General features: G+C 38.1%; 1 protein-coding gene across 1 annotated transcript in view; it reads left to right on the top strand.

Moving 5' to 3' along the window:
• Ccdc73 (coiled-coil domain containing 73) overlaps positions 1–12,208 on the top strand; it is a 111,697-nt gene extending 99,489 nt beyond the window's left edge. The window contains exons 15-18 of the mRNA XM_085834605.1: positions 3,168–3,351; positions 4,369–5,841; positions 7,754–7,887; positions 11,987–12,208. Coding sequence (XP_085690731.1) covers positions 3,168–3,351; positions 4,369–5,841; positions 7,754–7,887; positions 11,987–12,208 — 2,013 coding nt within the window. The remainder of the gene's footprint in view (positions 1–3,167; positions 3,352–4,368; positions 5,842–7,753; positions 7,888–11,986) is intronic.
• The last annotated feature ends 166 nt before the right edge of the window (positions 12,209–12,374 follow it).

Raw genomic sequence — 12,374 nt, 5'->3', positions numbered from 1 at the left:
CATTCTTATTTTCTCCATACCAGTTACTTTGGATTTATTCCCTCTTTCTAGCTACTGATTATTGCAATTGAAATTTTTAATTGTTTTCTAATTGCAAGCATTTGAAGTTAGGAAGTGTCTCTTGGTACTGTTAGCTATATAGCGTTCACTCTTACTCAGTGCTGAGGATTGAATCTCGGACCTCGCACGTGCTTGGAAAACAGTCTAGCACTGAGGTACATTCCCAGCCCTTGAAATTTTATTTAAAATAATAAATATAATTATTATCATCCTCATCCTCATTTTCATTATCATTATATAGGATTTCCCTGTGTAACGGAGGCTGGCTTTGAACCTGTGATCCTTCTGCTTCCTATTCCTGGATGCTGGGATTACAGTGTGTGCCATCATGCCTAGCAGTTCAACATCTCTTAAGATTTTTATTGTGGAGTATTTTTTTGACCCATGGGTATTAGTGTGACCTTTTGGAAATATGTTGTTTAATCTCCAAATATTTGACAATTTTTAAATTAAATTTGGCTGTGGCAAGATAACACTTTATGAAAGACCTTTCATATCTTTATATTAAGACTTGTTTTGTGATTAAGCATATTTTCTATCTTGGTGAATACTTCATATACCCTTCAAAATGGAATATATTCCGCTGCTGCTTTGGTGAGTGGTGGATGAGTGTCCCCCAGGGTGAGGCTGGCTGCAGGTGCTGCTCAAGCCTCGGCCCCTGCATAGTTCCTGCTCTCATCTCACCTTGCATCTCAGCTGTGAGGTTCTCTCTCTTTGCAGTTCTGTTAGGTATTACTTCATGTCTTTGAACTCAGTAGGCATTTGACTATGATTGTTACAACTTCTTGATTAATTGGCCTTTCTACCATTATAAAGTGTTCATCTTTATTCTGGTAATATTTGTTGTCCTGGGTCTATTGGATAATGAATACAGCGACTCCATTTTTATTATTAATGTTTAAATTTTTTTTATTTAAAAATATTTTTATACGATATATTTTGGTCATGATTTTCCCTCCAGCTCCTCCCCATCTCCCTCTGTACCCAACTGCATGTTCTTTCTCTATCTCAAAAAAGAGAAAATCAGTAAGACAAAAGATACCAAAACAAAAGTGATTAGTGTTTACATTATAACTTTATTTCGTTACTTTAATGGAAATATTCATTTTCTATCTTTCTCTCTTTTACCCTCCCGCCCCCTTTTTGTTGTTGCTCTTGTTGTTTTTTAGACAGGGTCCTATGTAGCCCAAGCTGCCTTGAACTCACTGTGTAGCCAAGGATGAATTTGAATTTATGATCTTGCAGCCTCGTCTCCCTGAGTATTGGCATTCCCAGTATGCACCTCCATGTCAGGCTCCTTGTTTGCTTTTGCTATGATAAGTAATAGTAGGGGAATGCCTTTGACTTATTTATTCCAAGAGGGCTATGGCTTATATTTTATTATTATGGTAATGTATATAACATAAAGTTTGCTACTTTAACATTGCATACACACAGCTTAATAATGTTAAATACATTTACAATGAATATCAATAAAATCATATGTACCAGAGCAGGCATTGGCCTGGATTTGGCCCTCGTGCCATAGCTTGGTGATCTCCCTGCTCACCAAGTCATAATACATTTTCAAATAACAATATTTCAGAGCTTTTGATGGGAATAAGCCTCTGCAGTCATGTTGTCATTTTTCTCCTTCATGTTCTTTGTGTTATTGTTATTACACACTTTGCTTCTGCACAATTTATAGAACCAGACAAAAATCTAACAAAAATAAAAATTATAGGCTAATCTTTGAGGAACATACATAGATGTAAAATTCTCAATAAAATACTTGCAAACCAAATTTAAGAACATATGAAAAAGATTACATATTATGATCAAACTGGCTTCACCTAAGGGACTCAGGGCTGGCTCAACATACATACATCTGTAAACATAATCCACCATATAAACAGACTAAAGGACAGAAATCACATGACCATCTCATCAAATGGAGAAAGGCATTTGACAAAAATCTAACAATCATTCATATTAAAAGTTCTAAATCCATCTCCAAGTCTTTTCTTTTTATGTTGAGGCAAATTTGCTGAAAGAACAAAGATATTCTTTTCTTTCTTACTCCTATTCATTCTTCAGCATAAGACAGTCTGGTTTTGTCACCCCTGTCCATCCACTGAACACTACACCCCCCAGACGCTGTATCCAACCAATACTTTTCAGTCTCTTTAAGTACTTATAATTTTTTGTCCCTTTCAATTACCCACCTCTTTTTTCTCTACTGTATTTTACTGTTTTATTCTTTCCTCTTTACCTCCTAAGCTGCCCTTAAACTGGTAAAAATAGCTCCCGTACTTAGTAATTGAGGACAGTGTGCTGTGAAGGTTTTGTGTCTCTGACTTCATCTTTATTGCATTTGCATGCCATGGATGAGAAAGCAGGCACACTTGAGTGTGACTTGGGTTTAGTAAACTGGCTCAGAACGAGAAGTGCAGGATGTCACTTGGCTATGAAATCTGCATTCCTCTCCCTCCAAGACTTCTCTCTGTTCCTGCTGCCTCCCTGCTCTCCTCATCCTCTTCTGTGCTCCTCATCATACTTCACAGCTGGGCCAAGGGGATTCTGTGTGGGTTTATAATGCTGTACATTTCCTACATTTTACTGAAGTTGTCTTAATTCTATTTTAATAGGCACACTAAACTAAGTCTTTTGAGGGCAGGGAATGTATTTTGCTTATTATTATACCCCAAAGCCTAGTGTAGTGCACCATAGGTCATATTTTGTGGGAGAAAAAAAAAAGGAAAGTTTTTAGAATCTGGTTCCACCCACCCTGTTGCATAAGCTGACCTAGAGCACACTAAAGTTCAGGCTGGCTCCAAACTCCTGATGATCCATTACTGCAGCCTCCTGAGTGCTGGAAGGATAGGTATATACTACTACTCCTGGTTTGTTTGCTGTCTTGTAGTGTATAACATGCTACTTAACCAGCCTGGGTGCTGTGATAATGTAGTCGACAGGATTGGCAGGCAGCTCTCCAGTTTGTTTAAACATGAGGCTGTACACAAGTAATTGATGAAACTGCTGAATAGCTGAACTACAATCCACCCTATCAGCAAAGTTTGCTCAAATGTTTAACATACGTAAACAGTCTTTTTTCCATTTTATATTAGAATGTTCCAGAACTAAATAATGAAAATAGTGATGAACTAACCAGGAAAAAATCAGAAAATACCATCACACAAAAGTACAATTCTGGTCCAGAAATACGGGGAAAAAATACAAAGAGTTTTTGTTTGGACACTGAATACGGAGAAGAGGAGAAGAAAGACCTACCTATAGGAGAAGCTGCAGAAGGTAAACTCAGCATCATGTCAATAAAGCACATGCTGGGCCCAGAAGGTAACCTCCCGGTCGCATTGATGAAGCACATAGTGGGCCTCTCTGCCGTTTAGGGGACTGACAGTTACAGCTTTGCTTTAAGGACTTTCTGATATTGTTGGGAAACACCTGTTCATCTGTATGTAAACAGCTATTTTGCAAATGAGTCTTTAACAGTGTCTTTGCAAAGAATATTCTCTGGTCACCAGTACATCTCCGGTGAGCAAGCCATAGCATTTCTCTTGGTTTAGATGCCTAGAGTAAGCACTGAGACTATTTATCAATTCCTCCACTATAAAGAATTGCTTAAAGTGGCACTGACTGAGGGTGAATAGCCACTTGGTGGAGATGTGGGAGAAAGTAGCCCTTCAAGAACTGAATGTTCTAGTTATTTTAGCTATACTTATGATTTCATATATGTAGTTAAAACAAAGATAAATAAAATTGTCTTGAGTAAGTAGATATTCTGTGAATTGGCCCAAAATTATTCCAGAATTTTAAAATACTCACAGGGTAATAAACAACAACAAAATGATTGTCAAACATGAACAAGCTAATTATCAACTTGTGAATGTTGTTAGACCTGGGTTGTAATGGAGATTAGTATAGACATTAATTTTTATCAGTTCTATCTTTGTATGGGATTGTACTACATGCTCCCAAGGAAACAAGTACAGGAAAAATAAAGACCATGTGCAAACACCTCATGCTGTTTGCCCCACTGGGTAATACCCATGCTGCTTACCCTCTTATAAACCAAAGGGATTTTGATATTGTCAAACAAAAATGTTTTGGAGCAGAGCCAAGAATTTAGCATCCAGACATACACTTGCTTTATATAGGAACTCAATATTTGAATAAAATTGATGTCATGTTTGTATGATTAGTATACAGTAGACTAAAGCTAAATATATTTTCACAAAACATAGGTGATACATGTTATAAAGAGCTTTACTGAGACTCTAACATTTTATTATGTCTTCTTCATGACAGATTTACAGCCTTTTGAAATAAGTGCCAAAAGCGAAATTAATACTATGGTGTCTCAGGACAGAAACCAAAGTGGAATGTCCCCACACAGAGTCCTTTGCCTAGATAAAGATGCAACTGATCAAGAACAAACCTCAGATGTTACTGACAGTAGAAAATCAATCACTGCAGAAGTAAAAGACAAGCTGTGCTTGGAAAAAGCCAGTGGATGTTCAGAATTTAAATCACTGAATAATTTCTTTTTAGTGGTAGATGAATCACTAGAAACAGAAATGGTACGCTTAGAAGGAACTGAAGGATTAGGCCTTCTCCACAGTGGTGGAGATATACCTCTGGACACTCGAAGTAACAAAGCATCCTCTAATGGCATGTCAAATGAGATGGCTCACAAAAGAAACTATAACACAGATGGTCCTGAAAGCAACCCATTCAAACAGCAATCCAAATTACTTCCAGCAGACCTGGAAAATGCTACTGAGAAGGAAATTACAAATCATGACCAAACCAAAGCAGGTTTAGATTCATTTCTAGATATAAAACTAAATCTTGATCCGTGTAAGAAACATGGTTTACAGGATTCAAGTCATGTTACGTTAGATGTTAAGTACCAAAAAATAAAACAAACGGTAAGAGAAGAGAGTCAGTGCAGCACAGAGCCCCGTTCTTGCTATCAGCTAGCCAGTAAGGCTCCCCAGAAGCTGGGAGGAACCATTGCCTGTGCTGCAGTCATCAGCCCACTCGGTCCATCTGCTAGTTCTGGTAATAAGTTGACAGCACTTAAGAAATCAGAAAACAGTATTAATACTATGTCAACAGTGGTGAAACCTGCCCCAAATCCTGCAGAAAGAACTACAAGGACAAATACAAATGACATACTGAACAGTTCACTTAAGAACCATCTGGGAGCTTCAGAAAGCAGTGTGAGTGTCTCAGACTTTCAGGTTAACCAAGGGGACAGTCATACTTCACAAGCTAAAGGTTTGAAAACTGTAGTTCCCCTGACAACTTCCTCAGAAAAACAGCCTCCCAGTGAGAATCAGATAACTGAAACTCCAAAAAGTGGTCTCTTTTCCTTGGTGGATGTTAAGGGAAGACAGTGCATGTTGCTGAATAACAGAGACAAAGCAGAGGCATTAAACGGCATCCTGTCAGGAGGAACATGCCGTGAAGGTCAGCTGGAAGAAGCACATTTGTCTCATGCAACTCCATCCACAGACTCAGTAAGCACAAGTGCAAGGTCAGCCTTTGATCTTCCTAGTCCAGATAAACCTGAGAAAATTCCAGGCTACATAAAGTTTGTACCCCCTAGTCCTTGGCCAAAAGTAAATCAAACTAAAACCGTGGGCACTGTAACGTCCAGCATCCCTTTATTTCTGAAGGAGAAAACAGTAGATCTGTCAGAAAGCCGAGTGATTACTCCATTGACTTTTTGTAAGAATGTTGTTCTGGATGACACTAGAAAAAACATTGAGTCAGGTAAGAAAACAACGCCATGCTTGAAATCTTTTTTTTTTTTTTTCCTACTACTTAACTATTCTTGACAAAGAGTTTCTGGATTTGTTTAAAGTGAAAAGAACATACGTGTGTTTGTATATAAAATCTCCTAAGCATAGTATAGAATGTTTTTATTTAGATGATTTTTTTTCCTGAAACAGGGTTTCTCTGTGTAGCCCTGCCTGTTCTGGAACTCACTCTGTAGACCAGGTTAGCCTTGAAGTCAGAGATCTGCCTGCCTGCCTCTTGAGTACTGGGATTAAAATTGTAACCACTGTCTGGATTAGATAAATTATTTTTAACCAACTCTAAGTAGTAATGTCAGTGTATCACTGATTACATTTGGAAGTGTTTTTCATTGTTAAAGTATGGCAGCAGTAACAGGTCTAGGTCATTAAGTTTAAACTAGGAATAACTACCTAATGAATCAATCTCAATCTGTCTCTCTGTCTCTGAGAAACTGGTCTTCCCCTTTCCGTTTTCCCTTTTGTACCTGTTCATTTCCCAGCATCATAAATTCAACCAGTTCTTCATTTTATTGGCAAAAGTGGAACAGGAATTTATTTCATATCATTGGATTTTGTTGTTGTTGCTTGAAGCACTCTAATCTTTTAGTAGTTATGTACCTGTTATATCCATATTACTTTAGAGATTAGAGGGTCCATTTTCTTTTTAAAGTAGCACATGAATGATAACTTAAAAAAAATCCAGAAACAAATATAACTTGATGAAATATAGATTTGGTAGAGAGACATGGATGTTGGGTGCCAATATTGAAGTTCATATTCCCTGCTTTTGTTTATACTTTTACTGCAGATGTTTAAAAATGTACAACATATTGGGCTGTGAAGGCAGCTGGTAAAAGCACTTGCCATGTGAAAATAAAGACCAGTGTTTGCTCTTCAGCATCCAAACAACTGTGGGTGGGCGTGGCCGCCCTCGGGATCCTTTGGCGGGAGCTGGCTAGCTAGATTAACTGAATAAGCCAGTCTCGGTTTCAAGTGAGCAACCCTACCTCTACATAGCAGGTGGAGAGTCAATGAAGACATCGGACATCAGCCTGACTGCCACACACTTGTGCACCTACATACATGCAAACATGCATATGCATGAACATACCATACATGCCAAAGGCTCCATGTGAATAGGTACTACCCAGCTGTAAGTTACACATATCAAAGAAAGTCTGTGATGAAAGTGAGAAAATATGTTTACTCTGCTAATAGTAATCTCAGTCAAAGTTGTTGAGTAAACACCTTGTTTACTAGCACCATTGATGTAGGGAAAAATAAACAACATCAAAATACTGTATAACTGCATCTTCCAAAGTGCAATTGTAATGTTAAGCATAGCTTTAGGGTCTGGTGTAACAGTCACCATTTTCTGAGCACATTTCAAAAGCATAGAAGTGTCTAAGATTCTAAAACGGAATATATTCTTACTAAGCATGTCTTTTAACATTTTTCAGCTCTTGTACTTAAGTACTTTTTGTTATTAAGCCCAACCCCCCAACCTTTCGTGGCAATTTTCTTAAATAGTTTGTAAATTCTGGTGGTTTTTTTTTTTTCCGTCTTCTTCACTAATCTGAATTTGTAGAATAGTCATTAAACATTTATGTGTGGGTAATGTGGTAACCAGGAAATAACATTTTGTATGTACGTGTTTAAGGAAGTATTTATACTATCTTACCCTTTTTAATGATATAGGAAATGACAACAATACAATCTTGTTTCTGAAAAGAAATGTGGAACAGGAAAGTCTATGAAACAGTAATCTCCAATCTGAAATGAAATTGATTTTTAAACACAAAATCATAAGATCAGAAAGTTCAGTCGTTAAGATGAGTGTCTAGAGGATACAGTTCAGTTGTTGTCATTTCCTGTTTGTCAATCAGATCCTACCAGCAATGGCAGAGCTGCTGACACCGTGAGTAACTGGAGCATCCATCTAGATCCCAAGGGGCAGCCCAGTGAAGAGAGGAATGCAACTGCACAGACGGTTTATGATTCTTCTTTTCCCACAGAACACGTAAGTCAATTAAAAATATTGCTAAGCAGACCTCAGTGAGCTAATTCTGCAGATATGTGTAGCACTGTATGCATCTGGATACTATAAGCCCTAACTGATCTCCAGAATAATATCAAGAGGGCAACATGGCACCATTTTTCACAATTAAGGCTGATAGAAAACAGCAGGAAAAAGTCACAGTGTATAAATCACGTAGATACAAACCAGCCTGTTTGCAGGGACTCCTCTTATGCACTCCTCTCTGTCACCTCAACTTAGAAATAGTGGATTGAACATACAAAATTTTTTGTTAATAAGTCATCAAGCTAATTATTTTAATTTGTATTATTTTTGGAAAATGTATGGAAGGATAAAATCTCCATAATACAGTGATAGGATGTATACATTAGACAGTGTTTTATAGATCATATGGCTTCTAGGAACCCATTCATCAACTAATCATAACTGACAAATTATTTGGTTAAATTTCTAAGTTTTATATCTTAGTGTATAGAACTTTACTCAGCAAGTCTGTATTGTTCAGTCTTTTAAAAAAAGCAAAGCCAGACCAGTACTGGTGTAGTGTTCAAAGGTTAAGCTGTAGCCAGCCACTCATGAGTCACAATAGCAACACGGTCTGCAGATCGTTTGCTAACATCCCTAACACAAGTTTTCAGCCATGTACTTCATTTCCTTTTTTAAATGGGAGAAACCTCAAATCAAACAATGCAGTTCTTCTCACAGTAGTGAACTTGGTACAAGGAAGCCTGGCTTCCCAAGCAGAAAGCAAGCTTTGGTCAGAACTGGACACGTTGGTGAGGTTAAATCTTAAGATGGTTTGCCTATCCTACCCTCTAGCATCTTAAGGGTCCATCAGAGATGTTGTTTCCCTTGAAAGCCCATTTTTGTAGTTTATAAGTTGTGTCTGATACCTAATGCTCTACCTGCAGCTAATGTTTCTCAGGATCTACATTTATAGATCTTTTGGTAATATTTTCAAAGAAACACATTTACCACACATCCTGCACCTTATTTTACAGATGAGGAAATAAAACAAATTTGGAATTTCTTCCAAGGTCATTTAGGTATAATCATCCATGGTGGACTGCATCACGTGTCCTAGCTCCGTCCAGTGTTGTTGTTTTTAACTTTTCATAATAGAAAAAAGGCTCTGGATTTACTGGAGCATGCAAACCAAACTTTCTGTGTAACTGCATTGAACATCAGCATCCCTCTAAGCTTTGGTCTTGTTTTTTGTTTTTTCAAGACAGGGTTTCTGGCTGTCCTGGAACTCACTCTGTAGACCAGGCTGGCCGAGAACTCAGAAATCCACCTGCCTCTGCTCCCAAGTGCTGGGATTAAAGACACGTGCCACCACTGCCTGACCCCTATAAGTTTTCATTACTAGTTACATTAGGTAGGGGAAAATCCAAAGTAGATCTTCTAAGAGCAAAACACAACTTTTAAAAACTAAATCTCGTTTAAAGGTAAGGGAGATAGTATGAGAGCAAGGCTATGCTCATACTTTAGAGTCTGTCGATTGCCTAAGCTGTAAGGCAAACTGGCCTGCAGTTCTAGTACTTAACTTGGTGCTTTACAGAGTCTACCGACCTGTTATACGTGAAGGGTGATGTTAATGAAGACTAGTAGCCTGAAAAGGAGTCATTTTATTTTTTACTATATTTTTGTTTCCCACCCCAGTTATGTTAATTTAGGTATCAATGCAGTTTCTTTGTGGCTTCAGAGGAGGTTGTTATCGAGTTAGGTACAGTCTGCTGCAATCTTAACTATATACAGAAGGGAAGTTGGCGAGGGCCCAGAATAAATTAAGCTATTAATTTACAGATCTGATCCCACAAAAGATCTTGTGCCAAACTAGGGGAAATATGAGGTAGAAAGAGGAAGTGATAAATTCTAAAAGGACAAAGGACGAGCAAAACTGCTGACATATCTGGGACAATTGGAACTAAAACCACTGAATGGGCTACAGAGACCATGTTGGTCAAATAGGCCAAGTTTACTAAGTTAAACCTGAACTGTAGTCTATGTTGCTCACTCTGGCCAGTCTCTGGTCTCACCCATCCCACTGTGTGGGAAGAACCCAACACGCCAATGCTCTGCCTTTTTTTCTGACCAAGAGTCAGGATTTTGGTAAATTGCTACTTTGTGCTTTGATACCAATGAAGCAAATATTTTGGTGGCAAAATAAGAACACTAAATCAGCCAGGGGTGGTGTGGTGCACACCTTTAATCCTAGCATTCATTACTCAGGAGACAGAGGCAGAGGCAGGCAGATCTACAGAGTAAGTTCCAGGAAGGCAGGACTATACAGAGAAACCCTCAAAGAGGAGATGCAATGGACACTATTATCATATAGCTTAATCATTTACTTAACTAGTTAGAGCTGGATTCTACTTCCCCTACCCTCCTCATGTACGTGTGTGTGTGTGTGTGTGTGTGTGTGTGTGTGTGTGTGTATGTGTATTGGGGGTTAGTTTCCAGTTTAGCCCTGACTACGTTGAACACACACAGCAGACATTATCCGATGTATACAGTTATGTACATTTAATTTCATGACACATTTCTAATTTTACAGTAATTGTGTCTAAAGTTTTAAGAGGCTGAAGGGAAAAACCAAGGTCCAGAAAAGCTGAATAAGACTTGCTCAGACCCTTGGTTCTGAACTTGGAGGGGAGCAGGGAATGATTACAGAATTTTAAGCAATATAGCAATTCTTAGGGGAACCCTGGTTTAAATTCTAAACACCTAAGCTCATTTAAAAACTCCATTACTCTTGGGGCTGGAGAGATGGCTCAGCGGTTAAGAGCACTGACTGCTCTTCCAGAGGTCCTGAGTTCAATTCCCAGCAACCACATGGTAGCTCACAACCATCTGTAGTGAGATCTGACACCTTCTTCTGGTGTATCTGAAGACTGCAACAGTGTACTCATATACATAAAATAAATAAATCTTTACAAAATTCCATTACTTTCCACTAAAATGAGATGCTATACGCATGTCACACTTACCAAGTGGGTGCTGTCCTCTAATTTTTTTATTTTTGGTTTTTGGAGACAGGGTTTCTCTGTATAGCCCTGGCTGTCCTGGAACTCACTTTGTAGACCAGGCTGGCCTCAAACTCAGAAATCCACCTGCCTCTGCCTTCCAAGTGCTGGGATTAAAGGTGTGGGCCACACTTTACACTTTTAATATAAATTAGTTTGTATTTACAAAATATGTGCATATACCTCTCACACCAAAAACACAGTAAAGCTATCTAATTTTCTCTTTGAGAAAAAAATAGATTTGGAAATCTTATCTGAGGACCAATTTTTTTCCATAGTCATTTCAAATTTTTTGATAGGGATAAACTAGAAACTTTATCAGTACTTATTCATGATATAGTTACACATTCAATAAAAGGTACTGTGTGATTGAAGCCCTTCGCAAAACTTTTTATGAAAAAATTTAAAGACCCAGGAAAGTGCTCACAGGAAAAGGCAAGATAGAAGATTCTATAGAATAATCAAGAACAACTAGAAAAAGGAGACCGCAGCCAACACCACAATACTGGCATGTCTTTCTGGGTAAAAACAATATTTAGTTTCTTTATATCTCTACTTTCCAGTATTCTATCAGAAAAAAATTCCTTAAAATGAGTTCTTTTTAATACAGTGTTGATATTTAGTGTAGTGCCTTGGAAGCATGCCTCTTCTCACTGCCTCAGCGCTCCTTCCGGCTCTTCTAACAGTGTTGGAAGCCTGACAGAAATGCCATTTTTAATTTATATGTTTGAATTTCTAATGTTTGACAGAAATTACCAAACAGACATTTTTGGGAAAGGAAGGTATGAAAGACAAACTAACAGTTGTCTGCATAGTTTTTTAAATTTATTTCATTATAAGTTCAAGACCTTTCAGAAAATATTTGTGGTATCCCAGGGACACAAGAGCTACTACATAAGCCTGGGATTCACACTTGGGACTGTTGCTGCCAAAGTGCTACAGTAATTCTAAGCCAGCTATGAGCTTTATTCTACGCTAACTGCAGGCATTTTGGATTTTCCTGACAGTCATTTGTGTGGTAATTCTGGTGGTAAAATAAAGGTGATCTTTCCTAGGTGAAAGCAGAGCCTTTGATCTCAACTGTGCAACAAAGCCATTCCCAGACAGTCAAGGTTACAGATTCTCCTGATCCACTCACCTTTTCTCCTGGTAACAATGACTGGCAGAGCCTTGTGATGAACAGACTCACTGAAATTGAAAAGTTACTCAGCTTAGAAAGCGACAACCAGCCCAAAAGAAGAAAAGTAGAAGAGATGCTGGATAACATAATTGATTAAATGTTAATAAATGCTTTCATTAGTGAGGTTGATGCACTCGGGTAAAGGATTGTTCATGTAAGGTTTATAGCTATCTTCACTTCAACTTTTTCTATTATGATGAAGACCCCATCTAGTATTTGCAGAGCTTGCTGTTAGCACCTAGGCACCTTTAACTTGTCTTCCC

The sequence above is a fragment of the Mus caroli genome, unplaced genomic scaffold (genome assembly GCF_978045245.1).
Source record: "Mus caroli unplaced genomic scaffold, Mus_caroli_1 scaffold_2, whole genome shotgun sequence".
In the NCBI taxonomy this organism is placed as follows: Eukaryota; Metazoa; Chordata; class Mammalia; order Rodentia; family Muridae; genus Mus; species Mus caroli.
The sequence above is the reverse complement of the archived record's forward strand: the minus strand, read 5'-3'. Positions and strand labels throughout refer to the sequence as shown.